This window comes from Phoenix dactylifera, chromosome 3 (assembly GCF_009389715.1).
Source record: "Phoenix dactylifera cultivar Barhee BC4 chromosome 3, palm_55x_up_171113_PBpolish2nd_filt_p, whole genome shotgun sequence".
Lineage (NCBI taxonomy): Eukaryota > Viridiplantae > Streptophyta > Magnoliopsida > Arecales > Arecaceae > Phoenix > Phoenix dactylifera.
Genome location: NC_052394.1, coordinates 962,816 through 990,730, shown reverse-complemented (window position 1 = coordinate 990,730; position 27,915 = coordinate 962,816). Strand labels below are relative to the sequence as shown.

Below are 27,915 nucleotides of genomic sequence, written 5' to 3'. Positions count from 1 at the left end.
ATGAACCACACAACTGAAAGGCCATGACCTTGAAAGATTCATGACAAGGATGCAATGATGTTGAGTAACATCAATTAGCTTTCTGGTCCCCCAATCAGTCACACTCCAAGGGTGACTAATTTTCTGATCTCCCCCATTTGTTCTAATATCCCCAATCATTCACTCCAAAAGTGACAGAATGGATCAGCTCCCCATGCTAGAGGCTTTCTTTTTCCTTGTCCCACCATGCAAACCAGAATAATTGATTGGGATATTCCAGTTTAAAGCAAACCTTACCATCATCCAACACAACGAAAGACTGAAATATGCAAAGGCTAAACACGCATACAATGCCTTATTTGCTGTTAAGGACCACAATAGTAGGGACATTTCCCAGCTCAATTTTGTCATATTTCTCAATATTAAAGAGAACCTAACAGAGAAAGGTATTACATTGCACCAACCAAGGTGTTTTTCTGATACAGATGCTGATTTGTATAATTTCTTAAATACAAGAGAAAACAAAAAAATGGAAATTAATATATTAAAAATACACCGCCACAAACACCCTGGCTACGTGGGCACAACTCCCCCACTGAGTGATGACGACCCACCATCTTCCTCCACAACCTTTGAAGGTTCCCTTTCATCTTCCTCTTGGAACCCTTGCTTAAACCTATCATAATTTGTTGGTTCACTTGATTTGAATGTGCGCTCGCCAAGGACTCCGACCAAGTCATCTTGGTGTAAGACCTCCTTCTCCAGTAGCAGCTCAGCGATCCGGGTGATATGATCCTTGTGTTCCTTTATCAGTTCCACTGTTCTCTGATAGGCCTTTGTAACCCATTCCCTTACCTCAGCGTCAATAATGGCTCCAGTCTTGCTGCTGTAAGGCTTGCTCATTTCAAAAGCATCATCTCTCTGGGGAAATGAAACAAGCCCAATCTTGTCACTGAAACCATAAACTGCAACTTGAGCGTAAGTCATCTTGGTCACTTTCTCCAAATCGTTTTGAGCTCCAGTAGAAATCTTCCCCAACAAAACCTAGAAACCCATTAAAAATGACCAAATTACTGTCATGGTCAAACCATCTCTTATTCATTGTGCAAAACGTTAAGCTAAATGTATTGAATGAACATAATATAACACTTTTTTGCATTCTCTGTGATTTTCATAAATAGAATTGGGATGGCATTTGTAAAGAAATCCAACATTCAGTCTTATCATCATCGAAATCCACCATTCAGTTTTATCATCATCAACTGGTAACACATGGTATGGCATAACCTTTTAACAAGTGTGCAACAATGTTGGTTACAATTGGAACTTCAAACCAAATGGCACGTCTACAAACAATCAGATGTTCTGTCAACCAAGCTAAAAGTTTATAGGTTACTACATTGTGAAATAGCATGGTTTTAAAGGTTCTGAAAAGGACATGGAAAAGCAGAAGCAGATACACCTAGGACATCATGACTTCAGCAAACAGCAGATTCCAGAACATGAGACAAGAACATTCGACTCAAACATTCTTTAACCTGGTTAAGCTGGAGCCTCCATTGACACGGAAGAAAAAACAAGAACATACCGGTAATATAGTTCAAATATCATTTGAAACAACATGCATATACAACGATATTCATTTCCCACCTAATATTTAATAAAGGTTTTCAACAAAAACTCCGATTGTTAAAACAATCTGATTAAAGAGCAAAAGAATATCTTAAAAGGAAAAAAAAAAAAACCTGCATGGTATGCCCATAATTTTCAAAGATGCCACTTAACTGAGATGTACTGCTTAGGCAATATAGATGGATTATGTGACGAACTACCAAATACATCTTTCAACCATTATATATTTGATGGTATCAAGTACAATGTCACCCTATCAGGGAAAAGAGAAGATGTAAAATCCACTTTTGGAAATTTCATAGTAACACAATTAAGTTCCATTTTTCCTTTTCCTTTTTTTTTGTAACTTCTTGTGTGAAAACTAATTATTTAATAGATGAAAGCAAAGGGAAACAGTTTTTTACCTCTTCAGATGCACGCCCACCTAGTGTCATGCATGTCATGTCAAAAAGCTGCTCCTTGGTCATTAGGAGGTTTTCATTTGGCACATACTGAGCAAAGCCCAATGCTGCAGTTCCACGTGGAACTATGGTAACTTTAAGTAAAGGCTCTGCATGCTCCAAAAACCATCCAACAACAGCATGACCTGATTCATGGTAAGCAACAGTCCGACGTTCCAGCTTGCTGATCACCTAACAAGAAGATAATGACATCAGCTTGCCCAGTTACAATAACAAAGTCACCATAACAATCTTTGCAGAGTTACGAAGAAAATTTCATGCATAACAAAGATGTACTTCAGCCTGGAACTTTGATTACAAAAATGTAAATATTTGTAGCTAAAACTGAGCAGAACAAGTTTATAATTGGCTATCAGTGGTAGCAGCTAACTTGCTTTTCCCAACATTTGTACTGCAAAAGTTTCAGGAAATCTGTAGATGCTTTTGAGTCGGTTTATATAATATATATATGTGTGTGTGTCACATGCCTTGCAAAGTGCAAGACATTCTAAGTAGCAGCTCTATCTATTCATAAGGATGTCCAAAAGATAGCCAGAAAATGTTTAGGATTGTTAAATACTAAAGACTGGTATTATTCAAAATGCATTGAGCATAAAACCTTGGTAACATTGGACTTTTACTACAAACAACCAGGAAAATGCTACAAATAATTTTAAACAGCAGGATTGCCTGATATCTGAATATGTATCTTTCTTGAATTTAGACCACAAATTGACAAGACAGGAGAGCTAGCTTACCTGAAATAAAAGTGAAAGCAGTTCCCTAAAATAGTTATGTACATACTGTACAAACACCAGTAAGACCAAGAAAGCCAATATGCTTGTCACCTCAGCTAAGCATATAAAAGAAAGTTTGCCAGATTGTTGACTCACCTAAGCATATGGAAGAAAGGAACACCTTATCTTGACCACCGTCCCACTTTCCATGAGGGCCTTCCACTGTGAGCCCAAAGAAACAACATTGCCCAGATACACTTCAATTAGGGTTGTGTTAGGTTGTTGTGAGTGGCAGTACCAAAATGGCATTCTGAAAGCTGCCACATCCATGTGTTTTGAGTCCTCAAAAATGAATACCAAACTGCTAATTTTAAGCATTGACTTTCAGAAAAGGTTTGGGAATGTGGATGCCTTCACTTTCACGCAGTTAGTTCCAAGCAAATACAGAGAGGTGCATTAATCTATGGCTTATTTTTCTCGAGAACACAATGAGGGCTTTTGCCTCCATAAAAGGTATCTCTCTAAATAACATAAAAATCACTGGACAACCAAAGTAGGAAGGGCTAATTTTTATTTTTAAAATTAATTTCAAATACTGATATCTAGAACACGACATACAGATGGTGGCAAGTGCCAACTTGATTTCAATGTCAAAATAGCAAGTCTACGTGCTCCAGTCAGACTCCAGTTAATCACTTCCCAAGCTGAATAGAGCATCTTTACCCTAAAAACTAAAAAAAGATGCCCATCTTTTGTGTCTACATGAAAAGTTTAATGAATGAGACCTTTTCCTCGCAAAAAAAATTCCTATTCCTCTCTTTCTAATGATCTACATTGAATTTGCAAATCCAAACAAAAAGATAATCTTGAAGTTTCATCATCCTCCAAAATATCAACAATATCATTTGAAGAATGTCTAATGAACATCCAGCCAGACTAGGAAGCATGGCCACCAATGCATGTAATAATGGAGGAGATAATTTGTTGAACATCAATTGTTAATCAATAAGACAGTAGCCGAGCATCTTGAAGAGCTTAAACTATATTAGTAGTTTGATAGCCAGCCATTTAGAAAGATGAGGGTCGAATGCGAGAAGAGTTGGATGGAAAAGCAGAAAGATCTAGCAAGGTGAAAATGTTTATGAATGTCTAATGACAAAATTTCATTGATTAACTTGAAATAGCAGCCAGAAAAACAGAATGAGCACAATGTCACTCAGAGGAAATTACCGCACATAGATCAATGAACATGAAAAAGTTCTACAACAGAAGAGAAAAATGTCCACTAGAGCACCTTAATAGCTTAAATGATAACACTAAAAAGGAAAAGGTTCATGGTCACAACAGCAGCACAAATGAAGACGGAATGCAAGAGAGTAAAGATAACAATATTAAAAAGAGGTTAAGAAAAAAATAGTATGAATAACAACTCAACAACTGCACATATATAATAGGGAATGAAATGAACATTGCAGTAAAGTTACCTTGTTTTTCTTCTCCAAACCACCAATGATACGATCAATAGCAGCTTCAAAATGCTGCATTGTAACTTGTGTTTCCTCACTTCTCGCAGCTATCAGAGCAGCCTCGTTACAAACATTGGCAATGTCAGCCCCAGCAAAACCAGGCGTAAAGGCAGCTAGCCTTTGAGAGTAATATGACGGATCTTTGTCGAGCTTGATCTTCTTAAGATATATACGGAATATCTGATCACGTCCTTTTATGTCAGGTTTGTCAATCGTAATTTCACGATCAAACCGACCTGGCCTTAACAAGGCCTTATCCAAGATATCAGGCCGATTGGTCCCAGCAAGCACAACAACCCCAGCGGTTGTCCCAAATCCGTCCATCTCCACGAGTAACTGATTTAGAGTACTTTCACGCTCATCATTGGCACCCGAGAAGCCCCCACGGCCTCTTGCTCGACCAATTGCATCAATCTCATCAATAAAAATTATGCTAGGTGCACACTGTCGGGCTTCTGCAAACAGGTTCCTCACCCTGGAAGGTCCAACACCCACAAACATTTCCATAAACTCTGAACCAGAAATAGACAAAAAAGGTACACCAGACTCTCCAGCAGTTGCTTTTGCAAGAAGTGTTTTCCCTGTGCCAGGAGGGCCTACAAGAAGAGCACCTTTGGGAATTTTCGCTCCCAGTTCCTCATACTTCTTGGGATTTTGTAAGAAGTGCACAAATTCCATAATTTCTTGTTTGGCCTCATCACAGCCAGCTACATCCTTAAAGAATACCTGTACCAAGCATACAGGTAAAAAATTATTATTATCTATTTAACTAAAACCATATAGTGAAAGTCATTCTATAAAGCATCCAAAAGATGGAACTGCTTGGAGACAGATATGCTCTCCAATGCAGTTCTCTGTAGTATTCATGGTTCAATGTTGTTATTCATTAATCAAGCCACAATAGTTAAAGGGAAACACTGTAGGTGGAAAAAAAAGGGCTAGTGCGCAGGCAAGATGCTGACCTTATTTTTTGAATTTTTATCCATCTTGGTCACTTGGGCTTTTCCAATGTTAAATATCCCACGACTACCCCTTCCTGCACCACCACCGATGCCAAATCCACCCTGTATTCTTCGCCCCATAAAGTAAATAAGCCCCACAAGAAATGCTGTTGGGGCAAATCTGAGCAATTCTTGGTACCAAATTACTTCAGAAATATATCTAACAGGGACATAATCATGAGGATCTATCCCCAGGGCTTCCTGAGCTTCCTCCAATTTTTCTTCAAATGATTCCACACTTCCAATATTGAAGTAATACTTATAGTGGCTACCAGCATTGCTAGGAGGAATATTTGTTGTGGTTCCCTGGATCTCATTGTCCCCAGTTTGATAGCTTATCTTTGGTGAATTCCTGACATACACTTTTGCAACTGATTTATTGGACACAACAATGTGATCCACTAAACCAGGTTCCAAGAGCTTATTCTTGAACTCCTGGAAACTAATCTGTAAAGAATGACATTGATATCATCTGATGTTAGAAAACATGACTAGCAAGAAATTACATTGATATGTAATGCACAATCTACGATCACTGCACAATTTCAGTCTTCTGAAGACATCAGCAAAGCTATATTTGTCTACAAGCAACAAGCTACTGGTGGCATGTGATTCAATAAAAATATCAAGGAATCCTATGATTTAGAAGTGACAACAAACAGACATGATGTAAATGCAGTTAATTGGTTATACATGCATCACTAACCTCTTTTTGGTCAAAAGAGCCAAAGGAAAAGGACGAAAGCAATAGTCCCATAAACAATATAGGAACGAGGTAACTCTGCAACTGCTTGATAAAATTCTCCTGAAAATTCCCCTGATCTTCTGTATTTGAATTCTCTAAAGAAATGCAAAAAAAAAAGGAAAAGAAAAATTAGCAGCAAATAATTTTCACTCGGAACATCAAGCAAAAACACAATATATAAATGCTGCAAAAAGTATAAAATATCACATAAATGTAACCTCATTGATATACCCTGTAACTGACATTCCTTTCACATCATACAAGTATTTTGACACATGTTACTAGATGATGGAAACAATAGCTCACATAAGTATTACAGGCATTTAAATAAGGTGGAGGATTGCCTGATGAATGGATGACAACTATGTTAATACTTCTGTTTTCTGATCATAGTGGAATCAAAAGTTATTACTTCTGAGAAATTTCACCAACAAACTAAAATCCCTCTCTCTCTAACACACACACTTGCACGCACACATGCACATGCAGACAAGTCCCACTTTTAGAAGAATTACATGTTTTTTACTTGTAAATAACATAAATCACCCTAATGAGGATTCTGAGGATGAAGTTCCATCCACATATAAATAATAGAAATCATCTTATGAGGACACCTGTTCATCTTAAAAAGAACAGAATATTTGAACCCAAGTCAAAGGAGAAAATTGTCTAATCAAATAGATGCTATTCGTTGTCCTATAATATCCCCATTCATCTTGACATTGGAATGTATGAATTGCTTGTTTTGATACTTGGAAAGACATCAGCTTGATAAAATTGAAGCTCCATAAGTTCCAGTATGTTTGAATTTATTCTCAACATATATATGTTTAAAAATTCTAAGGTCGAAAAGGTGGGTGATCGAAAGAATGCAAAATATGTTTGGTCAGTAAGAGGTCAAGAAAGATCCACATTTTACTCAAGTAATCAGCCAGGTTCTAGCCCAAACTTGATCATATGAAAATGAACTAGAAAATGGACATGGATCTAGTTTCAGGTTCCAGCCAATATAGGCTTTGTTGGTCTGATCTAACCCATTTGGTTATATTCTTTTGAACTAGTTGCATATCTCTACACAATGCAAGACTGACTCATAGTAGGAAGAGTTTTGGCCTTCCATCCACTAACTGATTCAGAGCTCCAATTCCAATTTTAGATCAAGTCCTTCTTGGGCAGGTACTGTAACAACATAGAACCTCACTCAAAATAGCTAGTTGAAAGGTACTATTTGGGTTCCTTGGCTCTGTATAAGTATCCAAGATCTACCAGTACATAACCGATGTGGGACTAAATACATGTCTGCGTGAGTCCTCACATACTCTTCCTATTTAAGCCCTAACATCTTCGCCACGTTAAAGATCCAAATTCAACTAAATCCAATCATACAAATCCAATTACATATACAATTATCGCCCATTGTCAGTCCCAAAAAGGCCAATGTTGCGGTATTCCTTAGTCCACATAGACCATGGGTTGCGTCTGCTCTAATACCATTTGTCACAATCCAAGATCTTACCCAAAAGACTTGCCAAAAGATATTATTTGGATTTCTTGTTCCTATATAAGTACCCAAGATCTATCCAGTGCATAGCCGATATGGGACTGAATACACACCCACATAAGCTCTCACATATTATCTAGGTTGTTATAGATGATGCAAGAACATGTCCGGACATCGGTTTAGTCCCATAATGGTTATGCACTAGATAGATCTTGGATACTTATATAGAACCAAGAAACCCAAATAATATCTTCTAGCTAAACCTTTACAGATGAGACCCGAGGTTGTTATAAATGGTATCAGAGTAGACCCGGCTTATGCCCGATATGGACTAGGGGATGCTGCAACACGAACCCTTTTGGGACTAACCACAGGTAGATCATGGTATTTGTGATTGGATTTAATTGGATTTGGACCTTTAGCCTAGTGAAGATGCCATGACATAAACATGAGTATGTAAGAGCCCCTACAATTGTGTTTCGTCCCACATCGGCTATGCATTAGGTAGATCTTGAGTACTTACATAAGGCCAAGAAACCCAAATAAAGCCTTTCGGCTAGATTTTTTGTGCGGGGTCCTAGATTGTGACAAATACCATTTTAGGTTTAGTTAGATTCTTTCAATTGGTAGCTAATATATGTAAAAACATAGTAAATTCATCAACATCTATTTATCCTAAATATATCTCAAACATAAAAATGATTTTTTACTTTCATGCAACACATAATGAAGGCTAAAAGGCACCAAGAACCAATGCTTTACATTTTGGCTAAATCAGCATCATGGCAATCCCATCCTATTCTTGTGAGAAAATGGAACCAAGATAGAAGAGGGACTCCAAAGTCCATCCACGTGGGAAAGAAGAAAAAGAGGAATGAAAGAAGAAGAAAAACAAAAACAAGAAAGGAAGGGAGAAGAAAATGAAAGAGAGAAAGGAAGGGGGAAGAAAACGAAAGAAAGAAAGGAAGGGGGAAGAAAACGAAAGAAAGGAAGGAAAGACGGAAGAAGGCAAAGAACGAAGAAGAAAAAGAAAGAAAGGAAGTAAGAATAAAAAGGAAGGAAGGAAAGAAAAATGAAAGGAAAGAAAGAAGCAAAACAAACAATATAAAGAAAGAATAACAAAAAGAAGCAGAGAGAGGGACAGAGGGCTCCTACTGGGAAGCTCGACCAAAATGGGGCGGGGCAGTGGGGTGTCCCATCCTATGGAAAAGACGACAAGATTTGAAACCTTGCCAAGACCCCACAAAGGCACTCTACTTTAACTATCCAAGTTTGAGCCTGGAGCTGATCAATTTTGGTTGGTTTCATCTCGAATTCAGGCAGAGCAATCCCTCTAACAACCAAGCCACAAAGCAAGATACTTTGATACCATGACGCAGTATTTCTTTTCCAAGTTTTAAATACCAATGATATGTCTTCTAAAAGATGCAGGCTAACTTTGCAAAATATCATATTCTTAGTAGAACATGACTAAGATATATATCCTTATATTCTCTAACATTAATGACTATAGTAAAATATGGAAAAACTATACATAATGATCCAGTTTGCCTCCCGACTAGTCATTGCCTTGTGACTTGTTAGGTCAAGGCTGTCAGGTGCACCCCTTTGCTCAACTTTGACAAAAGACGTTCATGAGACTAACTAAAATTATTGTTTTCAAGCAAGCCAATGTGAATCTACATCAATTTATATATCATTGGTCATAATCAAGTTTTCCATAGATTGAAGAAATTTGAGATGGTAAAGCTCTTCATATATTTTGGGCATGATCATGATCATTAAATTTCATATATTGTCAATTATCTAGGATCAGATAAATGTGCATAGGACCTTTAATATTTGGATCTTCAAAATGATTGGAGATCTCTTCTACCATTTCATTATTTACTAGATCATCGATCTTGTTGTCTACCTGACTTGATATCCTGTTTGTATCTCGGAATGATACTTTTATTGTCCTATGTCCTATGACCTCATTAACTTTATATAAACAAGCTTCAATGAAGTCATGATTTGATGGGAAACTTAAAGAAGCTGAAATAACAAACCATTGTTCTACATGTAAATCAAATGGCATCATAATAATCAAAATATTTGCCTCTATAATATAATTTCAAAAGAGTTTACAGAATGTGAGCTGATGGACCTGAGAGAAAAGAAGGAAAGACCTGGGAAAAAAATAGAAAGAACCTTGAAAATTTTCAGGAAGAAACACTTAAGAATTCATTATACAAGTAAGATGGCCATAACACATCCAAAAACCCATAAGCTCATATATAAAGACAGCTGGGGCCTAAATACAAGACAAACAGCATTATAACTTCCCAAAGCACATGAGGAATAAGTTTGTAAGTGGAGCAACCAACATATCTTTGACATTGGCAAAAATATCTAAAAACAAGCAAGATACCAAGAGAAACTATCCACAGATCGACTCATCTGACTCTAATTGATGTAAATACCATTTAAGAACCACCCAACACTCAGAAGATAATTATTTTTACGGTTCCACTATTTGCATGGTCAAATACCATATTTTATTATTAAATTTGAACGGTTTTGAAATATATTGTGGATTAATACTCTTTCTTTTCTTCTTTTAGTAATAGCGCATACCTTTCGAGTCCGATTTGTTGGTCTCATTTCCTTTCGGAATTTCCTTCCTATCCTTCGGCTGGTAGTTCTCATAATCTAGCAATTAAAGAAGCAGAACATTCGAAGTGAACAAATCTACCAGAGGGGCAAAAGACAAATCATTGCAATGACTGAAACTTCAAATCCCTGCTTACTCTTCTTGTTCGGTGATTCACTGGAAAAGAACCGTCTAAAACTCGGACTTGCGAGGAGGAATCTCCAATCCGAGTGGTAATTCTTGGCCCCAATAGCCTTATTCGCTCCAACGGAAGTCAAATAACTCCTCATAAACCCTAAACCTCCATTGTCACCACGAAAACCGGGTGATTGCAGAAGGGCTTCCTTCGAACAGCCAGACCTCACAACATAACCACCCAAAAAAGCACCCTAAAGATAGAATCAAACACATAAGAACAACGCAAAACGAAAGAAGATCGAGAAAAAAAAAGATCGAAGAGAGGTATGCGGGGAAAAAACTCACGGATTCGAATCGGGGACGCGAGGACCGCGAGAGGGATCGCCCGAGCCTGGAAAATATCATTCTTTTCCGCGAGCTAACGCATGAACCGGGGAGGGAGGGCGGCAAAAGAATGAGGTTGTGAGGATCGAAGGGAGAGGGGGATGGATTTCGGGAGTTTCGCCCAAGAAGACGGTCCGGTTAGGCCTCTGAGCGAAGATATTAAAGTGGAGCCCTGACCGAGGGGGCGCCCCGACGGCCCCAATTCACGGCTGGGTTCGTTGTTGGGAAAAATACTGACGGTGATCGTGACCAGGTTTTATGTCCTGACGGCCGTGACGGCCGGGATCCCCCTCTCTTACTTGTATGGGAAAGCGGGGCCCACCGATGTATTACGTGCTGAAGCTAATGCGGGTGCGAATTGGATGACTGTCTTTTTGGTCAGCCACGTTGGTAGTATCTTAAGGACCAGAGATGGAGAGCTGCTTCGAAATATTCTATTTTTTTGACTTTCTGCCTCTGCTACTTGTTAAGTACGAGTTACCTGCCCTAGCAAATAAAATAAAATAAAAATGGCGCATTGGTGGCCGGGAGATGGTCCGACGACCAGAAGGACCCGGGAGGCTTTAGACCTTCTAAAACTTAGACCAGGGCTTTGTTTGGGGACCAATGATTCCATGGGCTCAGCGGTTTAGTCCGGGATGTAAAACTTTGTCATCTCTTCGGCTTACCATGTTTTATGCTCACAGGATAACTCTCCCATTTCTGACGTATCTAATTAAGTTTTGCAGCATTAAAAGCTGGGTAATGTTCTCTTTTAAAAAGAAAAGATGTTTGCATAGGCAACAGCATGGATATGTCCCTTCTTTTGGGGAGTAAAACATAGTTAGTCATGTCTGTTATTGCATACTTGAGGCATTGGACCAAAGTCTCTGCATGCCATCTTCCTGAACTAAATATCTGCTTTCAGGATCATTGAACCATGAAAAGCTCCTTGCAGTTCTCATAATATTGGCGTGTATTTCCTCAGAATAATTGTATGAGCTCCTCAAGCAGGGTGCACATCCGCCAGAGAGAGAGAGGGAGAGAGGCGCGCAAGGATACAAAAGATGAAATGGAATTTCGCCCCCTGGATTTCTTTTTGCATGGTCAACAACCTCCTATCGGCTGCTGAAGCCCGATTATCAAACTGCCAGTGTCTGGGGGGATACATTTCAATACGTTCTCAAACAGCCCTGGAAACACTTGAAGATAGATAAACAACATGAGATCTCAGCAATAATAATGATAGACTTGGGTAGTAGTGTTACAATAAAACCATCTCGACCGAACTTGGCAGAGGGATTTGCATATCTATTACAAGGTGCAGGCTTGCAGAAAAGGACGTAACAATTGCAAGGTGCCCAACACTCTAATTTCTTGCTAGAACATTTACATAACAATTGAAGCAATCAGTTTATTCTGCTCGAAGGATGATCTTGCCACTTTGTCACCGAATATAAGTTCGTCCTATGGACCAAACTACACTATCACGAACAGGAGCCTGCGAAAGGATGAATCACAATTTGAATAAGTGATACCATGCTGACATGAACAGGTATTGATTATTTTTTTTAGAGAAAAATGAATATTTCTATTTGTAATAGGTACGCTTACTGGTGTTTTCATGGAAGGAAAGACATTCCAAAATCTCAATGTCTCGTCTCCTGCACCGGTCACTATAGTCTGCAAGAAGAATAATTAAATTCCCGGACACGCACAACATTGACATGATGTTGAGGTTTTCTATCCAAAGCACGCTATATTTTTGCATGGAGAGGGGAAGAGATGGAGGTGGAAGATACAGCCAGCTACGGAATCATCAGATACAAACTTAGAGAGTATAAAGAAATATGTACCTGTCCATCAGGTGAAATGGCAAGGTAAAGTACTCGAAGAGTATGACCGGTTAAAGTTGCTACCTGCTTAATCATATATAGTTCAATGAGAAACTTGATAAAGCTAAGTCCAAAATACCCAGCATAAATACTCCATAAAATTGTTGAATAGGTAAAATCCTCAAGCCTTCTCAAGTTTATTTCATCTTGGAAATACTAAAGATTTCTGAATATCTATTTAGATACTGCTTTTTTATTCAATAAAAGATGACCATATGATGCCAATATCAATTTCTGCAGTATGTGCCATGGCATAATAGCAAGCATATCTATTTATGAATCTCCCTTTCACCACAATTACTGGTTCAAGGTCCCTCTCCAAGATGGGATTATCTTGGGTATGTAACAAAGTATAGATGACTGACGCTGAAAAATATTGCGCAAACTTCTCTTGTCAGAACTAGAGTTTACAGGTCGATGAAAATTGGACTGCTTAGATAATTATGGAAGTGTTTTTCTGCATCTCAAAGAGAACCTCCATCTGTTGTATATTATGGAAAAATCAAAAAGCTTGTTCAACTAATCTGCTTGCTTCTAAACTGTATCTTCTCGCCTAAGGTTTCTGATGAGCGATGATATAGAGTCAGTATGCTTTTACTCATCATGCTTTTGCCACCCATGCAAGTCTTACTGATTTCCATAGATGGATGTTCTCTTCACATAATTTGGTTGTGAAAATCTAAGTGGAGGGCAGCAACTATTTCATGGACCTTTACATTCAGAAAATCTTAAATTAGAAGTAGCTACTAATACGAAATGGACAAATAAATTGCTACCAAGAAGTGAATCATACCTTCCCCATAGATGGATACTTCCACACCATAATTTGGTTCTGGGAATAACCATGAGTGCTGACTACTTCATTTACATTTTTACACCATGCTAGATTGCAGACCTGAAGAAACGAATAGTGAGAGCTGGTATCACTATAACCATGAGACCTGAAGATTGCATATATAAGTTCTGCATAACAAAACCTAGGCCTGGATCAGCACCTGACTTCCTGTGTCCACACAATTGAGCATATTGCCATTTGTAGTGTTCCAAAAGCGGATGCACCGGTCAGCTGTCCCACCTCCTGATGCAAGAAGGCCATGCTGATGTGGTGACCAAGCAATGGCTTTAACAGCAGCTGTATGCTCTGTAAGCTTTAAGACTGGATGCGGGGATCGCTGGTTCCACACAAAGAGCTGGTTCGCATTTTTTCAGAAAACAGGGTGCCATTCAGTAAATTCGAATAAATATAATAAATATAAAAATATTGGTAGTGAAACAAGGAAATGTTACTAACTTGCTGACCTGGTTGTCATTTCCACCAGATGAAAGTTCGCGGTCGTCGTGGGACCATTTTAGGCCGCAGACCTGGTATAGCATATGTTGGTTTCTTTAAGAAGAAGGAAGAGAAAGGAAAATGACTGAACAATTTAAGATACAAAATTTGTTTTTCCCTTTCTCCATTTGCCCACTTGCAGTTCTCATACTGTATATAAGCCATATTTTGTCATATGGAGTGATCAATAAAAGATGAGCAAGCTGAATTCTACATTGCTATACAGATTTTAGCATTTGTTGCCAACATGTTAATGACTTGCAGATTAATTCAACTGAAATGTATATATAGATTATGAGAAAGACATGAAAAGTATGGGCTCATGCATATTTACATGCCCGTATTATCAAACATGTTTCAAGGACGTACCTCGGATCTGTGGCCTACAAGCTTGCTAATGAAATCATTTGAAACACGAAGATCATGCTGAAGAATATTTTTGTCTCGACTTCCCGAAGATAAAATGCATGAACTCCAGGACAACACTCCAGTTCTAGTCTGATGGCCACCCATGTTCCGGATCCTTTTACAGCATGTGGCATCCCAAATCTGTCACACATATTTAAACCATGACCCCAGTGCAATTTTGATTGAGAATATATATTTCCAATTAAGGTTTAAATTATATAGTTTGGGAATTGAATTCCCCAGTTACTCGAGACAGTCTACATTATTTCAGATGTCTTTGATTCAAGTACATTATTTGAAGATCTGGCTCACCATTTCCAATTAAATATATATTGTCGATCTATTTACAAGAAGATAAGATGAATTGAAAGTTGGTCACATCAGCAAACGGGATCTCCTAATACTCATCCACATGCAGGAGGTTCTTTTTGACAGTCATGGAAGTTTGATATTTAAAATTTGCATTTAAAAGCTTGGAATAGGAATGCTAGTAGAAACTTTATGATCTTCAACTGAGTTTTAATTAACTCAAATTGGTGAAGCTAGTTTTCTATCTTCACCTTCTTTTTTTCTTTCCTAAAGATTTTTATTTCTTTTTTCCTGATAATCTCAATCTTTTCCACAAACAAGATCATCTACAAAACTATGCTGGAGCATTTTCCTATGGATGGTTAAATATCATGGGATATATTCAACTGAGATCTAAGATTAATCAGTCCTAGAATCCAGGGCTATGTCTGATGCATTTATAGTGGATATTTGTCTTTCATCAAAGTAGTATCTACTATACTCTTCTACCGAATCAACTAGTAATTTCTGCTGCACTATTCCCCCTTCCCCCACTTTCTTCTTGTATTAGGAATGTCAAGCTTGTAATTGGATCTTCTTAGAATCCAGGGCTATGTCTGATGCATTTATACTTGTGGATATTTATCTTTCGTCAAAGTAGTATCTACTATACTCTTCCACTGAATCAATTAGTAATTTCTGCCGCACTATTCCCCCTTCCCCCCACTTTCTTCTTGTATTAGGAATGTCAAGCTTGTAATTGGATCTTCTTAGTCTTGTAGTACTATGAGAACCATATAACATACCTGGACATCTCCAAGACTTGTTCCAACTGCAAGGTAGGAGCCTTCACGAGTCCACTGAACTGCACACACGCTGTCCCTAGGACTCAAGTCACACAGTTTTGTTACCTAAGCCATGCAGACCAAGTCAGATGATTGCTAACCAAAGTAATACTGGCCAGATTGCTTCAGACGAGGAAAGCTAAAAGTGAAGATAAAAGAACATCTTAAGAAGATTGAAATTTAAACTTGAATAAAATTCCTTTTTTTTGTGTGTGATTGAAAAAAAAGTTCCTGCTCATCAAGCAAAACCATATGATTTTAGATAGGATTGCCGGAAGTTAAAACCTTGCTCGTGGATGCAGACCATAGATAGACACAAGTTCCCAATCCAACAGCTAAAACATTTTGCGAAGACCAATCAACTAGATTCAGGTAAAAATCGTCTTGAAGTGATGGAGCATCCAGGACCTGCAATGTATCAAGCCAGCAGTAAGCATTCATTTTTGCTAGCATAGAAAATTTTGCATCTTCTTGGGAGATTCTAGTTTCTTGTTCTTTGTTTCCTTGGAGCTTTATGTGTTTTGGTTAGTTTCTTGTTCTCTGTTTTCTCCCTTTCACGGGGAATTCAACTTTGTAGAAGACCTCTTTCCTTGTGCGCCTGATGTATGTTGCCTTGAATTTACAAAGGAAAATGAAATATGGACATCTCGGATGGAAAAATAGAAAGGCCTAGAGTTTGTAGTTACCTTGTGGGGAGTCTTGGGTACTTTCCTAGGTACTTTTGGGGGTGTCGAGACATCGCCTAGAATGCCCCCGTCCTGGCCGGATGCCACTCCTGAGAACGGCGAACTTGGGGCCGAGTGATCCGTCTTGAAGCGGAACAGATTCTTATTTGGACTGATTGGGGATCCCTGGCCCCCAGGCGAGGACGAGACTGAATCAGGCCCGAAGAGCTCAGCCTTCAGCAACCTTGCATAGGCCTCGTTCCCTCCTTCCTTCACCGGCGATGATTTCTCGACCAACGCAAAATGTTGCAGCCTCGAGGATGATCTGCAAGGTATGAACCGGTCGCTGTATGTCGTCTTCGACGGCGACGGCGTCTTCGGGATTGCTGAAAATCGGGTAGGAATCAAGTCGAGATGGAGAGAAGCTTCCATGCCGGCCGGAAGATTCAAACGGGATCTAATGGAATCCATTGTCGGGCTTCTCTCTTCGCCACTTCGCAAATCTCTGCACGGAATTCCTCCGTTGGCAGGAGATATATGGATTTCCGGGGGAATGGCCTGGGATGGGAGGTAGAGCAATCTGGACTCTGGAGTCTTGAGGGGAAAAGATTCGCCTCCTTTTGGAAGGTTTTGGGGGCCACAGTTTTGCAACGGTCGTCACTCCAGCCGAAGTTTCAGAGGCGAGCAAGGGTCGCCACTGCTCCGGTGTGTCCAAGTAGCCGTTAGACTTGGCAGGTTTGAATAGCCGTCCGTGGGATTTGAATATTGAAGAAGGGTTATAATGTCACTCCGTTTTATTTAAAATCCACCCCCTTTGCCTGTACTAGCACGATATTCTAACCCTTTTCTTTACCTTTTCGGGGAAAAAAACGAAGGTTGGAGCCAAATGGTTCCCTCGAGGTAGCGGTATTGTCGTAGCCCCTCATTGCAAGCAAAATACCCGATTATTTTGCAGTGTAGGGTGATGATGTGGCATTACAAATTTATGATACTAAAACTAGAAGTGGATTTTATCTGTTTGGAATTGCAAATAAATGTTTCTTATTGCAAAGCATCCATGTAATATGCTCTCTCTCTCTCTCTCTCTCTCTCTCTCTCTCTCTCTCTCTCTCTCTCTCTCTTCTTTGCATGCAAAAAATATATAAGATCTTTGAGAAAAAGAAGATACATGATATTACTATGAAACGCCTTATGCTTCAATAATTGATGTTTGAAAATTTGAATCCCCTGCTTTTTTTGAGCAAAGCACCAAGCATCATGAACGTTTATTGCATGTAGAACTACAATTCACGATTGCATGTTTGAAAGAATTTGTCATGCAAGCAGTTAAAAACTAACATGAAATCATTATTATAATTATTTTATTTTTTATTTTTACTACAACAGATGTACATCTAGTATGAATATATTCAAAAAAGTCAAAATACAACACACCATGAAGTGCGCTAGGCAACTCTCTTTCTCCAACTCGCAAAATATCCTCAGAATGATCAGTCACATATAAAACCACCCAGTCCACAACCCTATTAGTCTCTCTATAAACATGCATAGTCTGGAATTCAACATCGCCCCTCACCATAATCCTAGTGTCCCAAAGAGGGGATGGCGCCCATCCACACTACTAGATCTCTCTGGATCCAACCGATCATGGTCGAGTCGCCCTCTAACAAGACCACTCCGACTTGCAGCACATGCTGTGCATACCCCAAGCCATCCCACGCTGCTTTCAACTCCACTTTCGAAATAGAGGTATCAAAGATCTCGTACCCGTCACCAGATTTTGTCTTTATCAAAGCAACCAATATTAAGTGGTACAATGATATGATATAATGAGACCCTTGAGATGAGATAATAATTTAATTTCTAAAAAAATGTAAGCTTATTTTCCCTCTTTTCTTGCGTAATCTTGCTTGACTCGTATGATTGGTATGATACTGTTGCCTAACTTCATTCAGCGAGTGGGGCATATTTGAAACTTGTAAAATAATTTGTTAAAATTCCACTGACAAATAGAAGGATTTGTAAGTCTTATCAAGCCGGGTCAGCTACTTCGGCACTTCTTTTTAGTCCACCCCTGCTTTAATGCTTGATTTCATTTGACCAATAAGAGATGGTCAACCTAAAAAATCAATTGAGATGACATCAGCTCTTATAAGATTAAAAGGGGCTAATCTCATCTTCTTATTCTAATTTCTATCCGGTCTCTTGATGGAAATTCCAGCAAAAACCCCTATCCATCGTCCAAGTGATAATAGATGGTACCATTCAAACATTATACCATCTGAACTAAAGTTTCGATAATATATTACATTGTGTCTTCTTTTTTTTTTTTGTAAGAAAGGGTATATTACATTGTTTCTAACATCCAGGTTTTATACGTTAGAACCAGATACCATGTCAACTGCCATTAGCTGTAGAGATCACCCTCCATCTACTCTCGGTAGACCCCAGGCGGCACCTCATCAGTGGCACGTGTGCAGCACGCGTCACAAGCTGCGCACATGAGTCATCCGCTGCCAAAATTGGCACCCGTTCAAACGGCTCTCATTCAAGCCAAGCAAATGGGAACCGCCACCCGCTTCCTCCGCTCACCGGCGCAGCCCCTTCCGACTCTCCCACGAACCCGACCCCGACCCCGACCCCGACCCCGACCCCATGCCTCCCCACTCTCCTCCTTCGCGTTCCCTTCCCACGACCTCCCTCTCCACCCCAACTCCACCCTCCTCTTCTTTCCAATCAAAAATTCCACCAATCTCTCTCTCAGACCCAACCACAAACACCTGACCCCCATCGCAGCCTCCTCCCAATCCCAGTTCCAGTCCCCATCTGAACCCCGAACCCTAGCTAAACCCTTCTCCTTCGTCCCCCTCCCTGCTATAGATCTCTCCGGCATCACCCCTTTTACCGTCTGCAAATGGTCCGCCGTCCTCGCCCTCGCCCTCGCCGCTGCCAAGAAGACCGCCGCCCTCCTCCTCGACCCCTTCTTCTGGACCTACTTCAGCATGGCCTGGGTCTTCTGGCCTTGGCTCCTCGCCATCCTCTTCGCCGCCTATGGCCTCTACTCATTCCGCCGCCACTCCCTCGGCTGCTCCACCCTCGTCGAGCAGCTCGCCATCGTCACCTCCACCATTGCCTGGCTCACCCTCGTCCCGCCGGCCCACTTCAACGGCTTCCTGGAGGGCTGGCCCATCGCTCTCTTCTTCATCTACCACTACTTCTTCTTCTTCGAATCCTCTGTGCGGAAGCGCCTCTACGGCGACCTCTACCCCCGCCCTCACGATTCCAAGTGGGATGTCAGCCTCCCTCGGGCCGCCCAGATTGGTTTCGCAGTCTTCGTATTCATCGGGCACTGGCTGGCAGCGTATGAAGGGCCCGAATTGCATCTGATTTCGGGCGGGTGGGCCAATGTGGTGGTATGGCTTTTGGTTGCCATGACGCTGTTTATGCGTTACCACTCGGTTCTTTACCTCGCCAACTATTCGGAGAAGGTGGTGGTGCCGACGGCGGTGGTTCAGTTCGGGCCGTACCGCTGGGTGCGCCATCCCCTCTATGCTTCCACGATGCTGCTGTTTGCTCTGCATTGCATCACACTGCGAGCGCCGCTCAGCTTGGCGTATCTTGTTGCAGTGTGTTTGTTGTATTATGGGCAGAAGGCAGAGTTGGAGGAGGCTCTTATGGTGGAGACTTTTGGAGAGAGGTACACTGAGTACATGAAGAAGGTCAGATACAGGCTAATTCCTCTTTTGTATTGATTGACCAGTGTGTGGGTTTAGCATGTTTGCTCTTGTTCTTGTCAGCGGGAAATCTTGCTCTCAGAAAGATGCACCTGAAAACATATGTAAGGTTATTTGTTTGATGTCAAGGAATGTGCACCATAATGGCTTTATGCTCATTGTGTGCTACATCTCATTTCTTCGGTAAATTATAATAGTATAGCTGCAAGTTATAACTTTTTCATGATCATGCTACCTTCTATCATCCCGACTTTTGAAACTTTCATGTTCTTTTAATGTATTGAACATAGCAAAAAATGAAAATGCGGCAAAAGGAAGAAATATAATCCTCTCACTTTTTTTATCCATTTGTGGGTTGTAGCTGGCTTTATGAATTGTCTTCACTGCTGGTTCCCAGCAAGGGTATTTTGCTATTTCTGTGTCAACAGTCAACACATGCATCTTTAGATCGTCATACAAACTCCATTTAATAACATTCCTTAATGATGTTAGAAAAAAGAACCTTATTCAATACTGTCAAGATAGCTACTATCATGTTGATGATAGAAAATGTCATGGAAAATAAATTGTAGCGAGAAAAAAAGTTAATCTCAAGTGATTTGAGTGATGTTGAAGTAGTTTCTCCCCTGTATCTTGTCATGTGCTTAAGTGCACCTTTTCTTCATTTTGATAAGTGGATGAGAGAAGCGGAAAATCTATTATTCTAGTTTAGGAGGAAGGAATTATGATTTGAACCTTCGAACATGGAGACTATTCAAGCAAACATAAGGAGAGAAAGAGACTATTGTAAAAAGAAGTTCTAGATTCCCACTAACATTCAAATATCGAGTTTATGTATTCTGGAATATGAACACAAAGATCTTTTCTATATTGTAATGCAAACTCCCCAGAAATAACTTAACATTCATCAGGCAGTTGCCTCTATAAAAAAAACTTTGTATTTAGGGAAAAACACCTATCACCTCTTGGGTTAGCTTTCTTCCTTTTTCCTATTTAATAAAGGAAAGAGAAAAATGCACCAACCATAAGTTGAAGTGCATGTATCAATTCACATAATAAAAAAACAAAAAGATTGGGGAAAAAAGATTTCATTACTTTGCTTAAAAATGTTAGCTTTTCTTCTCCACTTCAGAAACAAAAGGAAAAAAAGAACCTTGAAGTTTGAAGTGAGCTATAACTTTTGCAAGAGCCTGCCAAAGATATCCTCTTCTTGATCACAACATTTTTGTGCAAATGGTTCCTTCTAAAGAGAGCAAAAGTCATTTTGGTATGTGGAACTGGAATCTAAGGCTATAGATATATTTGGTAGCTCTAATTTGGACATGTCAGGACAAGACGATCTGAAATGGTTGAATGATAGGTGGTGCTATAATTGTTTTGTCATTGTTCCGTATATATATATGCAATAATCAACTAGAGTGGTGATCATAATTTGTGTAGGTCAGTGCTTTATGATAGTGCTACTAAATAGTGATATTTTGATCATGGTAAGTGAATGTAGGTCTGAAAATATATTAGATACGGATCGTTATTAGTGTCTGTTTTTCTTTGGCATATTCGGAATAGATGGATACGAATCAAACACTAAAATTCATACCTATGTTTGTTATAAATGTATATGCTTACAAGTCCTATTCGATAGTATGGATATAGGTGTGTATATAAATCGAATATTTGAATTTTATGAACAACCAAATGAAAGATTTCACTCTATGGAAGGTAAGTAAGTTAAAGGCATGTTAAGGTTGTCGTTCATTTCTCTTTTAGGTTCATGAGAACTATATAAGGCTAAATAGGATTACAAACATAATCGAATATTCGGATATGGGTCTGATAGTTATCTATCTTTATTTGTATCCACTTTTCTTTAATAGATACAAATACTGATCAGATATTAGTCAAATGCTGAAATTTGTATCCATATCCTGTTGGATTCAGATATAGAAATGGATCCTAGGACAAATATTATCCAATCTATTCGGATATTAACCACAATCGAGTGTGCTGTTAGGAAGGAAAGTTAATTTGGCAAAGTAGAAATCAGTAATTTGTGCCTAGTCAGAACAATCCCTTTGTTGCTTAAAGGTGAAACGTATGGATTATCAACAATTTAGAATTAATGAGAACTTCTTATCGGGCAGGTTGGGCCTGGTTCAAGCCGGGCTCAGCCCTATGCGTAACCAAAATTAGTTAGGCTTAAGCCCGACCCAATCCAGGCTTCGGACTTACTTTCCAGACCCGAGCACGGTAGCTTCAGACGTTAGGTCGGGCCTCGGGCTTTTTGAATTGAGGCAACGGTGAGTGGGGGAGGGAACAACAAGAAGCAACAAGACGACAACGAGAGGGGGAGGGGACAACAAGGCGGCAACGAGAGGGGGAGGGGACAACAAGGCGGCGAGGAGAGGGGGAGGGGACAACAAGGCGACAGGGAGAGTGGAGGGGACAACACGGCAGTGAAGAGGGGATGGCGCAATGGCAACGGGGCTGGGGGGAGCAGACGACATGCTCAATTTTTAGTCATGGTTCGGCCCACCGTGCTAAAAAAATCAGGCCTAGGCCCATCCAAAAAGAGCCGGGCTTGGGTGAGCCACCCAATTTTTGAGCAGGTCTAGAATTAATGTATACTCTATCTAGCAAGGTTGGCAGAACCGTCTCGAGCTGTACCAGTGGCTCACTGGTGGAGACCCGTTTTCGTAGTTGGAGAAGAAGAAGGAAAGAGAGAGCAAGTGGGGGAGGGAGGGCCGCGGGGGGAGGCCTCGACAAAGCCTCCACCGGCTTCCTGCAGTCCTCCGCCAGCATCCGCCACCCTCTGCCAGCCTCTTTTCCTCTCTCTCTTTTTCTCTCTCCCACGGTACCGTGCCATCGTCGGTACCGGCCCGACATGGCCCATACCGACTCGTGCCACTAAAAAATCAGTACGGTGCCCGGTACCGGTTCCTCCGACCTTGCTATCTAGTTTGTTTATCTGCCTAAATCATGAAATATAGTCTCTCTCTATGCGCGCGCGCGTGTGTGTGTCTAGAAGTATTAATAAAGGAATCTACTCCCCATGAGACGTTAGTAGATGTGGCAAGCAACTATTGTGGTGTTGAGAAGTTTTAGTGGGTTGATGATACCATTACCGGTGATAAAGATTTACTGGAGTCATATTTTTTTGTAAGCCCTTTTTTTCTTGATTTATGTTTGAATCATCGTATCTCTGTTGTACGTGTTTCATATTTAGTGCATAGAAGTCATAAAATCATGCCATCTGAGAGGGTTAGCGTAAGATTGAGTCGACTACAAAGACTAATCTTCTTTGGTGGATCATATTATGATCCATAAGCCGATATGGATAAAATAAGACTTGCTGGTTAAGATATGTGTGCAAGTGGGATCGGAGGCTAGCCCCAACATCAGTGCACATAGTGCTTGATAGTCCTATGTTAGATTGGGTGACAAAATCTGAATATCTTCATACCTGATACTTCTGATACATGTTCTGTTTTTAGCTAGTATCCTTTTATTCGGCACATTGAAGTGCACTTTCGACAATACCTCTTTGCAATATAACCATTCTGACATGGTCTATTAACTGTAGCACCTTTGGACAAAAATGATAGGATAGTTTACATGACAAACATTCTAAAAACAGGTATATCGAAAAGCTGCCTTCCTAAATTGACTAATGGAAAGCATCACTTGACAACCAACCACAAATATAAATTCTTACGGGACCCACTATGCCTTTCTTTAATCCGGTCCATCCATGGCAAAAGCCACTTTGGAAACTTAGTACTGAATGCACCACTTTCATATCCTCAATCTCCTGCCCAAGGTTATTTAATGGTGATTTTACAGAAGTATGCATTTTAATGTTGCTCTATGAGGCTCCATTAACTGGATTATGCCTAAAAGTACCAGTATTTGCTTCCAAATCTTCATGAGACTTTTGATTAGCCAATGATTTATGCACTGCTTGCATATGCAAAGATTTTTTTTTTTTTTTTTTTTTTGCAAGCTTACACTAGAAGAGTCCTTGTATCAGCATTTATTCGTCTCATTTTAATTAGGGATAATAGCAGGTGGGTTTTGCAACTCAGTTATGCATTTTCAAATTAAGTGTTTAGTATTGCTAAATCATTGCTATTAGATCTAGTGAGACTTGTTCCTCTTGGGCTAAAAGTGAATTTGATTAGGTATCTGCTTGGTGAGCCAGGCCAACAAATAATTTCTTTGCATTACCATGCAAGAGTCATCATGCAATCTCGTTGCCTTCGACATCATATAATCGGCTTTGCCCATAACTTTAATCTCTACCTAGTAGTGATACAAAGTTTTACATTCATAAAGTTGGGTTGCGAGATGACTGAGCTGGTTCATGGTATAAACTTGGACACAGTATAAACTTGGACATGAAACTTACTTTACATTATCAGGTTAGGGTGGGTTCAGTTCCATGTTTGCATTGGTGGATAGAAGTTGGTTTGGTGCCTCATTTTGCCCCTTTGACTTGGTTCTGTTTTGCGAAGTTCTCTGATACATTATATTCAGGTATTGTTGGGCTGGAACATTTTTACTGGACCCACTGTATAACATAATGGTAAGACTTCAAATTTTGATTCTGTAACTGGCTGGATGAGTTGGATCCTGGTTCAGGTTATAAGCATGAGTGATCTAAGTTTGGTTAGCGTCTAACTGTTATATTCATGTACTCTGAATAATCTGAAATTTTCTCCCGTTTCAGTCTTCATGCATTTTATAATAATGTGCTTATCGAGAGGGCCATGACTTCCCTATCTTGAGTTTGATCTTTATTGAAATTCCTTATCTAAAGTAGATAGTAGAAATTTTGATTCCATCATCTAAAACTTCTAAACTCTGCAACTTATCTGATTTGATTCCCTCCACTGTTATTTCTTGAACTTGGCCTTGCTCACCAAAAGGGAAACAGTAAAAAAAGGGAAAACAACAAAGAATTTTGGGTGCTGATCATCAATTACGGAAGCATTTTATACCAAGGAAATCCTTCTGTTACAATATAAAATGTTATGACGCATCAAAAAGGGACATATAAGTAGAGATCCCTGCAGCCACAAAATACCAATATTTATATTGTACATAGATTTCTTGTACATATACATCTTGTTAGCATATTGTACATTTTATTCTCAGTACTCCCTTACCATACTCTCAATCCAGCCGTCCAAGTATTACATGGCGTAAAAGAGGAGTGGAGTAACTTCATTTTACCCATGCAATTCCAGATAAAGTATATCATTTATCATTCTAGCTACCAAATTACCACTTGGATACTCCTATCTTTGTCCTTTTGAGTGCCAGTTTCCATTCAGATGATGCCAGAGAATATTCCCACATCAAGATAAGAAGAGCTGGGTGTGCTCCAAGAAAGGGAAGAATAGGAAGGAGAAGATGCTGGTGATGTGGAGTGTGGGTCATATGAAGAGGTGGTTGAATTGGATGGCTTTCTCACCAGCAAGGGCACGACATCTTCTAACAGCCCTTGTCGGCTCTGCATGAGATCTTCAAGAAACCCGTGCTGGGAAATGTCCTGTCTGACCGGACTCTGCACACCAACTTCCAGAACCTCTCCTTCTGGGCTCTGGTCTCCAGCAGCCCCAGGCTGCAACTGCTGCTGCTCCATTACCGATGGGCTCCACACCATGCTCTCTGTAAGTGGGCAATCGGCTACTTGCGGCGTCTGCATGCTCATGGATTGGATCCTCGGTTTCTTAGACACATGAAGGTTGGCAGTTGAGTAATCATGGGGCCGGGATAAGAAGAAATGTGAGTAGGTGTAATGGAGGTGGAGGCCTTCATAGGTGACAATGAGGGTTTCTGGATCATCTGTTGACCGTTCCACCTGCTTCTTGGCATTGCATCTTGGGTTGGTGCACCTGTAGTAGCTCCTGGCAGCAAAAAAATAAAAAATAAAATCAGATCATGACAGTGATACAGAATTTCAGGGATTTTGATAACATTTTTGCGATGCATGGATGTTAACTTGCTTGTTGCTGTAAACGCAACCAGGGAGGCAAAGGTTTTGTTTCGGTGGCCTTAAGCAAATTCTGGTGAACTTTTATTTCGTGCAGGTTTATATTTGTCACATACAGAAGCAGGTCGACCGAAGAGAAGATGCGAGAATAAGTCCCTTGATTTCCACTTAAGCTGGTGTGCAAGGATCAAAAGCAGAGCAGGATATGCCTTTTAGAATGGAAAGAAGAATGCAAGAATTCAGAATAGGCTGGCGTCCAATTCCACGGGGTAGGTGGGGTGTGGCTTATTTATGAGTTTGCCCCCAAAATAGTAGGATTTCAGGAGGAGATAAAGCATGCAGGTGTGGAAGGGGATGCTTCCACTCATATTGCACCTTCCTGTACGCATCTTTTCTCATTTTTGGAAATTAAGTACGACTGTAAGTGATCTTGTACAAGAGAGATTTCTGGGTGCAGAAATCTAGCAAAACAAGGAGAATTCTGGGTGCAGAAAGAAGCTTATAGTTTTCTTTTTGGTGTCTCTAGGTTGCTGAAAATTGTTGCATGTAAGATTTGCCGTTCTACGGTTATAGAAATTTGGTACGTTCAGGTGGTAGGGGCATGTCCGTCCTGTTCATATCAAACTCTGATGGAGGATTTGTCTGTGACTCCAATGATGGACGTGGGAGCTCAAAATCCAGAGATTCAAGTAAATTTACTTTTTTAATAAAAAAAAACTCTATTTTAAATAAAAAATACACTTAATGCAAATTAGAAAAAAATCTAAAATTACTTGAAAGAATAATAGTCATCTCCCAGTCTTCGTATCTTCAACGCTGCTCGTAGTAAGTGTATAACGTTCTTGTTTTACCCTTTTTTCCCCCATTTTTTCCTCTCTTTTTATTCCTTTTCTATTGGCGCAAAGGGAACAGGAAGAAAAATAGGTGCTATTATGTATGTTTGAGGAGCTCAACGTATTGACATCATCTGATTGGAAAACATATAGGAGAAGAATTACAGAGCAAAAGGGGGAGACAGCAGCAGCAGCAGCAGCAAGAAGGAATGGCAGAACGCAGTAAAACACAGCATTCCTCGAAGACGAAGCATGGTCATATGAATTTAACGAAACTACCATCAAGTTATCAGCATTTAAAGAGTGAGCTCTTATGAGACACAAGAATGGACCTCGGATTGGGACTGTTCTTGATGGATTTCTGCCCATACTTCCTCCACTTGTAGCCATCATCAGCAAGCCCATTCCCATAGGTCTTGATCCTTAAGGTATACTTACTCTCCATCTTACTCAATCCCTTCTCTGGCAGTGAGATACTGCAAGAACAAGAGCAAATACATGTAGCCAGTTAAGCACAATCCAAAGGCCTAGGAGTTGCCAAGACAAGAAAATTGAGTCTAAATGAAGAAGAAAGGCTCCATTAGCATACGTGGGTCGGGAACCGCCGTGGCCGTCGGAATCGCCACTCTGAAAGGTTACGGACAGTGCACTCTCGACATCGCCGATCGTCGGACCCGAGTAGACTGTTGAGATGAGCTTGTTGATCATGGATTCACGGCTTGTATCTGGTTCGGGTTCTGTGACCTTGGGCAAGACGAAGAAAGGTGTGGTGTCATCAAGGAGCTCCCTCACAAGCTCCTCACACGAGCCATCGAGCCAATTGGCCTCCGACTCGTACACTTCTTCCATTGGCTTTGCAAGTGTGGCTGGACTGGTATGAAAGGGAAGGGAGAGGATCATAGAACATAGGAAGGAAGAAGAGACTGGAGAAGGGATGGGGACAAACAAGGACGCTTCTACCGTGCATTGCTTTCATGCAACGGTGAGCCTTTTAAAGCATCTAGCCTCCCGGAATTTACCACTCTTCCACCCGTACGTTAGTTGTGAACCCCTACCACAATCTCTCCGTCTTTTCTTTTTTTTTCTTTTCTTTTCTTTTCTATTGTTAAGATTAAAGACGTTATCTTATGTTGACCAAAACCACCCGACCCGCAATTGCCATTCTCAATCAATGCCAATGTCAGCCACTAAAGGATGATGGATGGACCATCCAACTAATGTTCCA

The 27,915-nt window shown here is 40.2% G+C and overlaps 4 protein-coding genes across 4 annotated transcripts; 1 reads left to right on the top strand and 3 right to left on the bottom strand.

The window, feature by feature from the left end:
* Positions 1-368: 368 nt before the first annotated feature.
* Positions 369-10,979, bottom strand: LOC103703516 (ATP-dependent zinc metalloprotease FTSH 8, mitochondrial-like). Its single transcript, XM_008786391.2, has 8 exons — positions 10,680-10,979; positions 10,354-10,585; positions 10,181-10,255; positions 6,022-6,155; positions 5,277-5,762; positions 4,273-5,040; positions 2,016-2,243; positions 369-1,023 (listed from the first exon to the last, which is right to left on the bottom strand). Exons 1-8 carry the CDS (start codon positions 10,737-10,739, stop codon positions 553-555), a joined length of 2,454 nt encoding a protein of 817 aa, XP_008784613.2. The 5' UTR covers positions 10,740-10,979; the 3' UTR covers positions 369-552.
* A 943-nt stretch (positions 10,980-11,922) lies between these two features.
* On the bottom strand, positions 11,923-16,859 carry LOC103703517 (protein FIZZY-RELATED 3-like). The gene is made up of 10 exons (XM_039124162.1): positions 16,150-16,859; positions 15,749-15,871; positions 15,425-15,529; positions 14,292-14,471; positions 13,892-13,954; positions 13,588-13,782; positions 13,386-13,487; positions 12,554-12,616; positions 12,312-12,380; positions 11,923-12,198 (listed from the first exon to the last, which is right to left on the bottom strand). Exons 1-10 carry the CDS (start codon positions 16,597-16,599, stop codon positions 12,145-12,147), a joined length of 1,404 nt encoding a protein of 467 aa, XP_038980090.1. The 5' UTR covers positions 16,600-16,859; the 3' UTR covers positions 11,923-12,144.
* Positions 16,860-18,539: 1,680 nt separating this feature from the next.
* Positions 18,540-20,091, top strand: LOC103697267. The gene has a single exon (XM_008779094.3). It carries the CDS (start codon positions 18,630-18,632, stop codon positions 19,878-19,880), a length of 1,251 nt encoding a protein of 416 aa, XP_008777316.2. The 5' UTR covers positions 18,540-18,629; the 3' UTR covers positions 19,881-20,091.
* A 2,202-nt stretch (positions 20,092-22,293) lies between these two features.
* Positions 22,294-27,693, bottom strand: LOC103697265 (probable WRKY transcription factor 49). Its single transcript, XM_008779092.4, has 3 exons — positions 27,280-27,693; positions 27,023-27,166; positions 22,294-25,771 (listed from the first exon to the last, which is right to left on the bottom strand). Exons 1-3 carry the CDS (start codon positions 27,588-27,590, stop codon positions 25,192-25,194), a joined length of 1,035 nt encoding a protein of 344 aa, XP_008777314.1. The 5' UTR covers positions 27,591-27,693; the 3' UTR covers positions 22,294-25,191.
* Between the last annotated feature and the right edge of the window lie 222 nt (positions 27,694-27,915).